This window comes from Thalassophryne amazonica, chromosome 14 (assembly GCF_902500255.1).
Source record: "Thalassophryne amazonica chromosome 14, fThaAma1.1, whole genome shotgun sequence".
NCBI classification, from domain to species: Eukaryota; Metazoa; Chordata; class Actinopteri; order Batrachoidiformes; family Batrachoididae; genus Thalassophryne; species Thalassophryne amazonica.
This window is the reverse complement of record NC_047116.1, coordinates 92,985,494-92,999,098: the sequence shown is the minus strand read 5'-3', so window position 1 is coordinate 92,999,098 and position 13,605 is coordinate 92,985,494. Positions and strand designations below refer to the sequence as shown.

General features: G+C 41.5%; 1 protein-coding gene across 1 annotated transcript in view; it reads right to left on the bottom strand.

The window, feature by feature from the left end:
* The window catches only part of asic4a (acid-sensing (proton-gated) ion channel family member 4a), a 253,901-nt gene extending 252,117 nt beyond the window's left edge, over positions 1–1,784 (bottom strand). The window contains exon 1 of the mRNA XM_034186256.1: positions 1,044–1,784. Coding sequence (XP_034042147.1) covers positions 1,044–1,619 — 576 coding nt within the window. The 5' untranslated portion in view covers positions 1,620–1,784. The remainder of the gene's footprint in view (positions 1–1,043) is intronic.
* Between the last annotated feature and the right edge of the window lie 11,821 nt (positions 1,785–13,605).

Below are 13,605 nucleotides of genomic sequence, written 5' to 3'. Positions count from 1 at the left end.
ATCCTCTGGGCTGAGGAAGGTGAGCACATCAGTGTCTATACACCCTGTTAGGAGGCGACACGTGCACTTTGTCATCACTAAACCAATTGCATATTCCTATTCCTGCAGGAGAGACGAAGAAAGACGAGGAAATCCATCTCCTGCAAGGAGAGCGCATTTAATAAATAGTGCACAGAACACAGCCACAAACTCCCTCCTTCACCCAAGCTCTCTCTCTCTCTCACTCTCTTTCTCTCTGTCTCTCGCTTACTCTCTCCAAAACTGTTCCATCCCTTTTAGTCAATCTGACTAATGCAAAAATCATGTATGTTTGTCTTTAAATATTTAATCTTTGCAGTGGCGAGATTGAAATACAACATTGGAAGCGGCTTGCTTCCCTCCTGAAAGGTGCAAGAGCTCAGGGAGAGAAGCAGCTGAGAGAGAGAGAGAGAGAGAGAGAGAGAGAGAGAGAGAGAGAGAGAGAGAGAGAGAGAGAGAGAGGGGTGGTTATTTTTGATAACAATTTTGTTGCCGCGCGCTCTCAGCTGCTGCAGATGGAGGCGGCGTAAAAGCGCAGTTTGCTTTGGAAAAAAGTATACAACTACATGAAATAACAATATGTTTTCTGTCCCCCACCACCAGCCCTTCTTTAGCAGCAACCTTTGTTGTGTGACTGAGCAGATTCTGCTGCACATGGTTGGAGAGAAGCACTGTTGCTGCTTTAGAACTTAGTAAAGAAATAGAGCTCAGTGACTCAGCCGAAGCGCTGAATCCTGCATGCACAAATGCATCATGGAAACCAAGTGGCCCCTGGAGGTGAGTGCCAACACAATGAGAATTTCAATTGCCCCTGCCATAAAATGTTACCCCCTTTTTGCTTTCATGCATTTCAGTAGTTTTTGCAAACAAGAAGAACATCAAAGTAACATCTGAGTACTGACAGTGATTAAAATACAAAAAGTGTCAGTTTTGCACAACTTGTTTGATGAAAAGTTTCAATAAAGACTCATGCATTTTTGGGTGTGTGTGTGTGTGTGTGACTTTGACAAAGTTGGTGCACTCACCACAGAGAAGTCGTCCACCGAGCAGTTCTGTCCACTGAAATTGCAGCTCATGAGCATCTCTTCTATCTGATGCCCTGTCCTGTTGAAGATGTCCTGCATGTCCGGGGCGGGGTACATTAAATCGGTAGGTTTGTGCCCGTCTCGGTTTTTGGGCGGCAAACCCGTCAGGTTGGCCAGGTGGTAGATGTCGGCATCGGTGAGCGCGGAGAAGCGGAAGCGGTTGATGTTGCAGATGGTGACGGCGGGGAAAACCATCTCTGGGGTGGCCTCTTCGTTCAGAGCGGTCACATGAGGGTGCTCGAGGTAAGAGATAGCACACTTCGCCGCATGGTACAGGAACAGTGCCAGTGAAGTCAAAAAGGCAAGAGCCCAGAGAGTCTGCCGGATGCCCAGGCGTCCAGAGACAAAGATGTGGTTAATCCCATGTAGGGAGCAGGAGTTAGCAAATCCGGCCAAGTCCTTGGCCGGAGGTGTGCAGCTCTCCTCTATCAGGCTCTCCTTGTCCCCATCCTGCTTTGCTTTCTGCTTCTCGTCCTCCTCTGCAAATTTGATTTTGCAAACAAATTCGATAGGCATGGGGGCAGCCAGGTCTGCGATTAGTTTAGTTGTAGTTGTTGTTTTGGTTTTGGACGGCAGCTTTCAGCCCGTGATCACTTCCTCCCAACTTCCTTGGCTTTTGTCCTCTGCACAGGATCCAACTCCAGGAAGAAGAGGAGAAGCAGGAGGAGAGTTTGTGGGGTGCTGCTGCTGCCGCCGCTGCCTGTGCTGTGACTGATAGCGCTGCTGCTGATGCCTCTGCCGCCACAGCTCCTACTGACTACAGAGCGCCGCTGCTGTGCTGCTGCCGCGCTCAGCCGTTGTCTCACTACTTGATCAGCTTGCACGGCTTCGCTTATCAGCAGTAATACTGCTGTCAAAAAATAAAAAAAACACCACCACCAGTGCACACTGACTCAGACCCTCCGATGAAAATGCAGCATTTTGACTCGGGCTAAAATAGGCACAGCCTGCTTCATAATTCATGAGAAGGTAACACTGTGATTATTTCCTCCTCACTGGCTGCAGTTGCAACTTCCCGCGGTCATCCACGTGCCTCCTGCAAGGCAGCTTCCCGATGTCTCTCCCGCCCTTTGAAGGGTGTCAGAGGTGACTGTGCCAAACATCCGCTTTTTGGTGTAAATCTGGGGTGGTGGGCACTTTTTAATGGCACCCTACAATAAGGTCTCCAATTGAAGCAATAATAAGGAGTGTGAGAAGAGGAATCGGACACGCAGCAGTTCCTGGCAATCAATCTTGTGTTAGGAACAAAAAAAGTAAAAGACTATTGATCTGGCAGATGTGTCTGTCAGAGATTAAGCGAGGCAGTACGACGTTGTTTTCTTATCGGGAGCTAATGGTCGCGTCACAAGACTCCAGCACGAATTTGAATCAGTGAATGCCTCCTGATCGGGATGCTGCTTAAGATGTTGAAATAAAGTATTGATCTGCCATCGCCCCTATCCTTTACAGTGCGCGTCTTGACACCGTTAATGGCCTTTTTCCAAGTTGCCAAACAAAATTATGCAAATGCCAGGCGGAGAAGTGAGCTCCTTAATGCATGTTATTCCCCTTTAAATGGAATTAGTCATGCGGGTCACATCACATGGGGCTGGGACCTCTAGAGAAAAGCCATATTTAAATGTGAATTCAGCCGCTCTAAACACATGTGCCAAGTCCAGGAGAGCATCAAAAATGTGCCGTCACTCAAAACTGCACAACTCAGTCGAACAAGAAAAACGGCACCTTTCCATTTGTGTTGATAAACTGTGCAGCAATTATTTTTCCTATTGCAAAGGATAATTTAAGCAACAATCAAAGTGGCATCTCCTCCTTTATATTGCACATATGTTTTTTTTTATTGTTTCCTTATACCACAGTGTTCCTGAGTTGGATGAACACAGATATCCAGAATATTGCCTTTGCTTGATAGAACTGGATGTTCCGTGGTTTAGTTATGCCTCTGGCAGCCACCGAGGTCTGCAAACCACACAGTGTTTTATGTCGTCCCTCCCAGAGGATGCCGGGCTTATTTACCATCTCACAGAGGAAATGAAAGCTCACAGCCTGTGCCACCACTAAATACCAAACCTGAAAGATATGCAAGCACATCTGGCACATGAAAACCATTCACGAGTCATATCTCTTTGTCTCGACCAATAGCGCTTCAGTCCCACTGCTGTTTGTGACCCGCAGATGACAGGCGGTGATCTGTCACAGAGCATGTTGCCTTTTTTTGACAGTGTGGGTAGTTTGTAGCAGTGCGTACACGCATTAGCGTGGCATACTAGGGGAGCTACCACCACTACCTTTGCACCCCCCCAGGACTAAACCAAACCAACTTTTTTAGGTTCCTTAGATGACCCCAAAAACACAATCAGGATGTTCTCAAAAATAAAAACTGGCTTCAAGCCAGTTATCCAAGATGGCGTCCAAGATGGCCACCAAAATAGTTTTTTTTTCTCACTAAAACACCAATGATTTCTGTCATTATTAAGTCTATTGTTTGTTCCTACTATGTATTTTAACGATAAGAGTCTATTGGCAGCCATTTTGGACGCCATTTTGAATCTTAAACCCATGAATGAATTTAGTTTAGGCACAAATGTGACCTGCAATGGTCTTCCCATTGAATCCCTGTGATATTTAAGCTGTTTATATGTTGTGTAAAGGTGTTTTAGTGAAAGAAGAAGAAAAAAAAAAAACCCTGTTTTGGCAGCCATCTTGGATAACTGCTTGAGGCCAGTTTTTATTTTTGGGAACATCCTGATTGTGTTTTGGGGTCATCTAAGGAACCTAAAACAGTTGGTTTAATTTAGTCCGGGGGGAGGTGCAAAGGTAGTAGTCGTAGCTCCCCTAGCAGCCTTTTATTGAGCTTCAGGGTCACTTGTAACACAGTCAGAGATTTAATAAGTCACTACTTTAAGAGTGATGTCAAAGTGTTATTAAATTTAAAAAAGTGTTAAAAAAAGTGTTATTAAATTAATGCACAGACTTAACACAGGGTTTTGCAGTGAACACTAGTTTTATGCAAAGAGATTCATGGTGGATATTATAATGAAATAGAGATGATGAAGGCTGATGTCCTCTTCAGAAAAAAAACAAAAACAAAACAAAAACAAAACAGACTGTCAGTTTTCTAAGCTCGTCCAAAAGCTCCATCTATTGGACATCTCAGTTTAGCTCACCGTCCAAACGGGGAGGAGCAGGAAGGCTTGTTGAGTTTCACGTTGCTGCTTCTAAATTTAAAACATATACATATATATAGATATATATACATACATATATATACATATATATATATATATATATATATATATATATATATATATATATATCTTTACTTTGATCTTTTTTTGACAGAACTGAGAAGCAAATGCAAGCTATGCATTTCAATACAACCCCAAAAGTGCAAGCGTGTTATTCCTCTGCGCTGATGGATTTGATGTGCATTCCTCACAAATTCTGTAAATACATGCAGTTCAGTTTTAAGACTTTGCTGTCTGTAATTTCCACTTGACAGATATTAATGCACTGATAACAAATAATAAAGACCCAAAGCAGCAAGGGGCTGCTGCTCGCTCAGCACTAACACGGGCAGGTATCTGTAGTCAACACAGAACCAGGCTCTGTCAAAGCCGGCAAGGGAAATGTCAGATTTGCATAAAAGCTACAAAATATTGTGTTTTTTTTTTTCCTTTTTTTCCTCATTGCTTCACATTTGAAGGTGTGGATCTGTGGAGAATGGACTGTTATTTGCTGTTTCTTACATCTAAAGCATAATAAGACAAAGATTTTGGACTCAACTGGTAATTAGTAATGTTTCGGAGAATAGTTTATGAAACTAAAGTACTGTATGTCTTAGCTGAAAATCTCTGTTCAAATTGAGCAATGTAATCAGTTCATTTAAAGGAGTCATATTTTATACATTTCCAGCAAACCAATACCCCAGTGTTCTGAATATAAGAGAAATAATTGAAAATAATTGTGTTGTCTTGTATTCAGGTTCTAGAAATTTACTTCTTAATAGATGCACAACAGCAGGAGTTGCCGCCTGTGAAACAAGTGTGCCCTCAGGAATGAAGTGACTCCCACTTTATACTTCCTGCGGGAGCAGACTGGGCAGACTATACATGTTGTGAGTGATGCATTTTTTAAATTCACCATAAATTTTGCAACAAAAAAAAAGAGTAAAAACAAAGCAATTATATGGACCTGTGTACCTGGGGAGGAGTAATGAAAAATTTATGTTCATGGTCCAAAATGCAGCAGAGTCATCAAACAACTGTCAAGCAGCCAATAGATATGTCTGTCATATTAGTAAATGTTGAGTCCATAAAGCAACTCTTAAAAATGTTAATCATAAAACCCAAGTCAAACTGTGACAGATCAAACAAGGGTCATCAGAAGATAACATATCCCACACAAATCAGTAATACAAGTTAAAGTTTCGAGGATCACCCAAGTACACCCTTATGCTAAATATGAATGAAATTGGTCAACTGGTTCTCAAGATATAGTGCTAAGAAGAGTGGCAATGACAATATCTTGAATATCTCATTGTGACCTTGATCCCCCTGGTGTCAGGGGATCATTCAAATACAGAAGTGCCTTCTGATTGGCCAGAGATCCACCACTAATGGTGAAAGGACCGACACAGTAAGCGCAGTTCCATGTCTTGCAGAAATAGACACTGCGCTCTGTCTGTGACTCTCGTTTTCTTTCTGTCTCTCTCTCTCAGCAAGGAGGCATGGCAGAGTTGAGTTGTTTGAGTGAGGAAACATGATGTCATGCTTCCAGAGCGCCAAACTCTGCTCAAATGCAGCATATTTATGCTGAGGAAATCCTTCTGCTGAGTGCAGAACTCCGTGGAAATGTAACATCATCTTTCCATTAGTGGCCCAACTCCAAGGGAGACTGACAAATTTGCCAACAGACAAAACATTTAAATAGGTAATTAATCCTTTGCTCTGTCAGCCTGAAGCAAACAGTGGTCCGAACAGTGTCTGGCTCCCAAAGACTGACAGGTGAGTATGTCAGTCCTTCACTTCAAAAAAGTGGCTGCACATAAAATATGCTTTCTTGTAAAGTGGAATATTCACGATGCTTACCATCAATCATACTTAACTTACTAAAAAGATAAATGAGCAAAATCCTCTCTTTAAAATGCTTATTGGCCTAAAACAAATCTAGTTTAGGTTTTTCTCATGTGCAAGTTTTTCTCATGTGCAGGACCAACAGGACCCTGCTCCAAAAACACAGCACCCTCTGATGTGGTTAAACGACACATCTATTTCACAAAACACACATAAACTCACCAGCAGCCATTCTGAAGAGCAGAACTGCACGTGCACAGTCTTCACATTTCAAAGGGTCACACGGGGGACACACAGAGTGAGATATCGCTCTACCAAGTCACCGTTGGTGCAGGCAAGTCCAGTTATTTCAAACTATCAGATTTTTTCCCCTTCCCAATATCCTCAGTACCACGGCAGAAAAACATGCTCAAAATTTCATACACAGCAGCTAAAAATTGGTTTGCCGGCTCCTAATTTACTTGGCCCTATAGTGGAAAATGTCTGACCACCTGCTCTGCTGCCCCTTTGCTCTGGTTCCCTCAGAAACAGGACGATCAGGTGCAGCAGTGCTTGCTTCAGCAAAAGCTTTGTTCTCTGTCACACAACCATTAAACGCTCTCCTCCGCTCACACTCACTCTACATAACCTGTGTTGGTGCGCGTGTGTGATGGTTGTTCCGGGTGCTGTGCTTACTGTACATGTGTACAGGACATGTATTTGGGATGTTCTCCGTCTACTACTGCTGCAGAATTTGTCAATCTCTGGATGTAACTATATATATATATATATATATATATATAAAGCATGTGGAGATTAATCGATACAAATTGGTATCTAGATACAAATGTGCGCGATATGAGTGCATTGATTCATTCATTGTGCATCGATTCAATTGACAAGGAATTGTGTTGCATTGCTTGCTGCCTGCTTGCATAGATTTTTTCTGAGGCACATTGAATGCACCAGGGACAGTTTAGCGAATGTTGTTTTTGAGGGTGTTTATCGAGAAAATGATATTTCTCTATGTTTATTGCAGTAAAGCAGCAGGTCTGCTTGAAGCTTGAAGCAACAAAGCAGCACTTCGACCTGCTGTTCAGTGATTCTCTGATTCGCTGGTTTTCAGAAGCGGCAAGTCTGGTGTGAGGACCAGCTGGTGCGTAAACTGAAGTTGTCCATCAGGTAAATTAAATAATAATAATAATAATAACAATAATATTATCCTCTGTTTTGTGGGACTAAGCTCAAAAAGCTGCGCAGATTTCGGTCTGAATAACTTCAGAGCGAATCACCGTTTTAAATCAAATGACACCTCTTTCCAAACATTATAATAAAAAACAACAGAACTACAACTGACCAAACCGGGGTTTTTTACTTTTTTGTGTTAGAAGATTTAGCACCGTCAATTAACTCCTTCAAATCATTGTCCCTCAGCAAAACAAATGCAATCAAGTTTAGCCATAACGCTGCCCCCGGGAGTGTGAGCGTATGCAGTGGTCAGGGCATGCAATAGCAAATTTCAAATAGCACAAAACTGCACACTAAAAAAGAATTATTGCGTGGTTAATGAAACACAACAACAAATAGTATGAATAATCCATGTCACGTGACATACAACCCACATATATATATATATATATATACACTCAACAAAAATATAAACGCAACACTTTTGGTTTTGCTCCCATTTTGGTTTTGCTCCCACAAACCAGTCTAAATCTGTGATAGTGAGCACTTCTCCTTTGCTGAGATAATCCATCCCACCTCACAGGTGTGCCATATCAAGATGCTGATTAGATACCATGATTAGTGCACAGGTGTGCCTTAGACTGCCCACAATAAAAGGCCACTCTGAAAGGTGCAGTTCTATCACACAGCACAATGCCACAGATGTCGCAAGATTTGAGGGAGCGTGCAATTGGCACGCTGACAGCAGGAATGTCAACCACAGCTGTTGCTCGTGTATTGAATGTTCATTTCTCTACCATAAGCCGTCTCCAAAGGCGTTTCAGAGAATTTGGCAGTACATCCAACCAGCCTCACAACAGCAGACCACGTGTAACCGCACCAGCCCAGGACCTCCACATCCAGCATGTTCACCTCCAAGATCGTCTGAGACCAGCCACTCGGACAGCTGCTGAAACATTCGGTTTGCATAACCAAAGAATTTCTGCACAAACTGTCAGAAACCGTCTCAGGGAAGCTCATCTGCATGCTCGTCGTCCTCATCAGGGTCTCGACCTGACTCCAGTTCGTCATCGTAACGATTTGAGTGGGCAAATGCTCACATTCGCTGGCGTTTGGCACGTTGGAGAGGTGTTCTCTTCACGGATGAATCCTGGCTCACACGTGGTGGCGGTGGGGTTATGGTATGGGCAGGCGTCTGTTATGGACGAAGAACACAGGTGCATTTTATTGATGGCATTTTGAATGCACAGAGATACCGTGACGAGATCCTGAGGCCCATTGTTGTGCCATACATCCAAGAACATCACCTCATGTTGCAGCAGGATAATGCACGGCCCCATGTTGCAAGGATCTGTACACAATTCTTGGAAGCTGAAAATGTCCCAGTTCTTGCATGGCCGGCATACTCACCGGTCATGTCACCCATTGAGCATGTTTGGGATGCTCTGGACCAGCATATACGACAGCGTGTACCAGTTTCTGCCAATATCCAGCAACTTCGCACAGCCATTGAAGAGGAGTGGACCAACATTCCACAGGCCACAATTGACAACCTGATCAACTCTATGCGAAGGAGATGTGTTGCACTGCATGAGGCAAATGGTGGTCACACCAGATACTGACTGGTATCCCCCCCAATAAAACAAAACTGCACCTTTCAGAGTGGCCTTTTATTGTGGGCAGTCTAAGGCACACCTGTGCACTAATCATGGTGTCTAATCAGCATCTTGATATGGCACACCTGTGAGGTGGGATGGATTATCTCAGCAAAGGAGAAGTGCTCACTATCACAGATTTAGACTGGTTTGTGAACAATATTTGAGGGAAATGGTGATATTGTGTATGTGGAAAAAGTTTTAGATCTTTGAGTTCATCTCATACAAAATGGGAGCAAAACCAAAAGTGTTGCGTCTATATTTTTGTTGAGTGTATATATATATACACACACACACACACACACACACACACACACACACACACACACACACACACACACACACACACACACACACACACACACAGTGCTGTGAAAAAGTTATTGCTCCATGAGCCTTTAGATGTTTTAAATGTTTTTAGGACATCAAAAAAAAAAAAAAAAAAAACCTAAACAAAAATTCAGCCTTGTTATTTCTAAAATGATGCCCTTTAATCTCACAGTGAAAAGTAATCGCTGCATCATGAATTAAAAGAAATACAAATCTAAAAGCCAAAATGATGTAGTGTAAGTGTTCCCTTTAGTATAACATACAGAAACCATCACTTTTACATTCAGTCTTCTTCTGACAAATCAGGGGATGGATACATGAACATTTCCAAGTCACTGAATATGTCTTGGACATTATTTAAATCAATCATGCAGAAATACAAACTGTATGGCACTCTATGGTAAATCTGTGAGGTGCAGACAGTTCTCAAAAACTAAGAGACTGTGCAAAAAGAACACGAATGAGGAAAGCCACCAATCAATCAATCAATCAATCAATCAATCAATCAATCAATCAATCAATCAATCAATCAATTTTTTTATATAGCGCCAAATCACAACAAACAGTTGCCCCAAGGCGCTTTATATTGTAAGGCAAGGCCATACAATAATTATGTAAACCCCAACGGTCAAAACGACCCCCCGTGAGCAAGCACTTGGCTACAGTGGGAAGGAAAAACTCCCTTTTAACAGGAAGAAACCTCCAGCAGAACCAGGCTCAGGGAGGGGCAGTCTTCTGCTGGGACTGGTTGGGGCTGAAGGAGAGAACCAGGAAAAAGACATGCTGTGGAGGGGAGCAGAGATCGATCACTAATGATTAAATGCAGAGTGGTGCATACAGAGCAAAAAGAGAAAGAAACAGTGCATCATGGGAACCCCCCAGCAGTCTACGTCTATAGCAGCATAACTAAGGGATGGTTCAGGGTCACCTGATCCAGCCCTAACTATAAGCTTTAGCAAAAAGGAAAGTTTTAAGCCTAATCTTAAAAGTAGAGAGGATGTCTGTCTCCCTGATCTGAATTGGGAGCTGGTTCCACAGGAGAGGAGCCTGAAAGCTGAAGGCTCTGCCTCCCATTCTACTCTTACAAACCCTAGGAACTACAAGTAAGCCTGCAGTCTGAGAGCGAAGCGCTCTATTGGGGTGATATGGTACTATGAGGTCCCTAAGATAAGATGGGACCTGATTATTCAAAACCTTATAAGTAAGAAGAAGAATTTTAAATTCTATTCTAGAATTAACAGGAAGCCAATGAAGAGAGGCCAGTATGGGTGAGATATGCTCTCTCCTTCTAGTCCCCGTCAGTACTCTAGCTGCAGCATTTTGAATTAACTGAAGGCTTTTTAGGGAACTTTAGGACAACCTGATAATAATGAATTACAATAGTCCAGCCTAGAGGAAATAAATGCATGAATTAGTTTTTCAGCATCACTCTGAGACAAGACCTTTCTGATTTTAGAGATATTGCGTAAATGCAAAAAAGCAGTCCTACATATTTGTTTAATATGCGCTTTGAATGACATATCCTGATCAAAAATGACTCCAAGATTTCTCACAGTATTACTAGAGGTCAGGGTAATGCCATCCAGAGTAAGGATCTGGTTAGACACCATGTTTCTAAGATTTGTGGACACCCAGACCAAGACACCCAGAATATTTTATAGGCTTCTGTGGCTGCAACTGGAGAAATTTTGCATAGTGCATGTTTTGGTGGTTGCTCGGTGATCACATACTTAGGTTATGGTCTGTAAACTATAGAGTTTATGTCTTTGCATTCGCTTATTATTGCTCTGAGTGCTCTTCTATTTTCAGCTGTGGCTGCTGGTAACAATAGACGTGTTAATGAACATGTGCCGTGCAGATAGTTTATCATCTGATCTGATTCCAAACGTGTAGTGGGGCTCAATTAAAATACCAACACATAGCTCAGTAGACGTCATTAAAACAAATGTTTCTCACTGATCTGTCAAATTACAAACATCAATTCAAACATCTTAAAATGTACTTTTAAAGCTGCAATAGCCACTTTTTCATCTCTTAACATGTTCTAAAGTCAAGGTTTTATATGATCATTTTCATAAGATTCTGTCTAGAGAATAATAAAATGTTGAAAAACACTAACTGGCCAAAAGCTAATTGCAAAGAGGTTTCTCGAAAAGGATTCCAGCCTTGATCACCTCTGACAGTTGCCTTGCCAGGGTTCCTAAATGTTTTATACTCTGTTCACCGTGTACTCTGTACACCGCAGTTAAAAACGATATGTTTCTTAACGTTTTTTTTGGGGTCACAACTTCATTTTTATATCACTACACTCAGATAACACAGAGAGAGGTTCTTTAAAATGTTCTCAAATATTTATTTAATTGAAAAAGCCAGCATATAAAAGCTAAGTGGGCTGTGTGACAGCCCTGCCTGTACATCACGTATCCTCTGTGTGGCGCTGAGGTGTGAATACTAACCAGCTGTGTCCAGGAAACAAAAAAAAGGTATAGTGTCATGCTTGCATTTTTACCACCAGGTTTGCTCAGTATTCAGTGTCTGCACTCAGTTGAAGGCTGCATCACTGAAAGTAAAATGAAAAATTGATGTCAATAACATTTCACATGATAGAGGAGAGTGTGAGAGGCTCTGTTCTCAATTTCCATTCAAGTATATGTGTTCTCTACACTCTATTAGGCCTCTATCATTTTCTGGAGTGCTTAATAAGTTGTCACTATTTCAGTACTAATTTCACCGTCCTTTAGGGTAACAGCACCAAAAGCAAAGCTGCAGGTAAGAAAACGTGCAGCTTTGTATTTTGTCAGTGATCAAAAGGCTGAAAGCATGTGAAACAGAAATCCTCAAACACGTTTATACGTGTGTGTTTATGGACGTTATCTCATATCACAGGAACACATGGTCAAACAGTCTCAAATTTGGTTTCAAATTTTCGATTGGTGATCGTGGAACGCTTAAGTGTTAAAGGTATACTGCCTCCTGGTTTTTTAAGATTTAAGTCATAAAAAGAATTTTCTTTGGCACCACTATAATTTTATTTACAGATGTATGTAAAAAGTTTGAGTACCCCTAATAATTTTCATGATTTTCCTTTATAAATCATTGGTTGTCTAGATCAAAAATTTCAGTTAAATATATCATACAGCAGACAAACACACTGATATTTGAGAAGTGAAATGAAGTTTCTAGTATATACAGAAAGTGTGCAATAATTATTTAAACAAAATTAGGCAGGTGCAGAAATTTTGGCACCCTTGTCATTTTATTGATTTGAATACATTTAGCACTAATTATTGGAACACAAAATTGGTTTGGTAAGCTCACTGACCCTTGACTTCCTTACACAGGTGGATCCAATCATGAAAAAGGGTATTTATGGTGGCCATTTGCAAATGTTTCCCCTCTTTGCATCTCTTCTAATGAGTGACAACATAGGAGCCTCTAAACAACTCTCAAATGGCCTAAAAACAAAGATTGTTCAACATCATGGTTTAGGGGAAGGATGCAAAAAGCTATCTCAGAGATTTCAGCTGTCACTTTACACTGTGAGGAACATAGTGAGGAAATGGAAGACAGAAGACTGAAACTAAAACTGAGTTATTTGGACATAACAAGGGGCTGAAAAAGAACACAGCATTCCAAGAAAAATGCTTGCTACCTACAGTAAAATTTGAAGGTGGTGCCATCATGCTGTGGGGCTGTGTGGCCAGTGCAGGTACTGGGAATCTTGTTGAAGTTGAGGGTCACATGGATTCAAGTCAATATTGGCACATTCTTGAGAACAATATTCAAGAATCAGTGACAAAGCTGAAGTTGCGCCGGGGCTAGATCTTTCAACAAGACAACAACCCTATACACTGCTCAAAATCTACTAAGGCATTCATGCAGAGGAACAAGTACAACATTCTGGAATGGCCATCTCAGTCCCCAGACCTGAATATTATTGAAAATCTGTGGTGTGATTTTAAGCGGGCTGTCCATGCTCAGAAACCAACAAACCTGAGATGTTTTGTAAAGAAGAATGGTCCAAAATACCTTCAACCAGAATCCAGACTCTCATTGGAAGCTATAGGAAGCATTTAGAGGCTGTTATTTCTGCAAAAGGAGGCTCTACTAAATATTGATGCATTTTTTTTCTTTTGGGGTGCCTACATTTATGCACTTGCCTAATTTTGTTTAAATAATTATTGCACACTTTCTGTAAATACTAGAAACTTCATTTCACTTCTGAAATATCAGTGTGTTTGTCTGCTATATGATATATTTAACTGAAATTGCTGATTA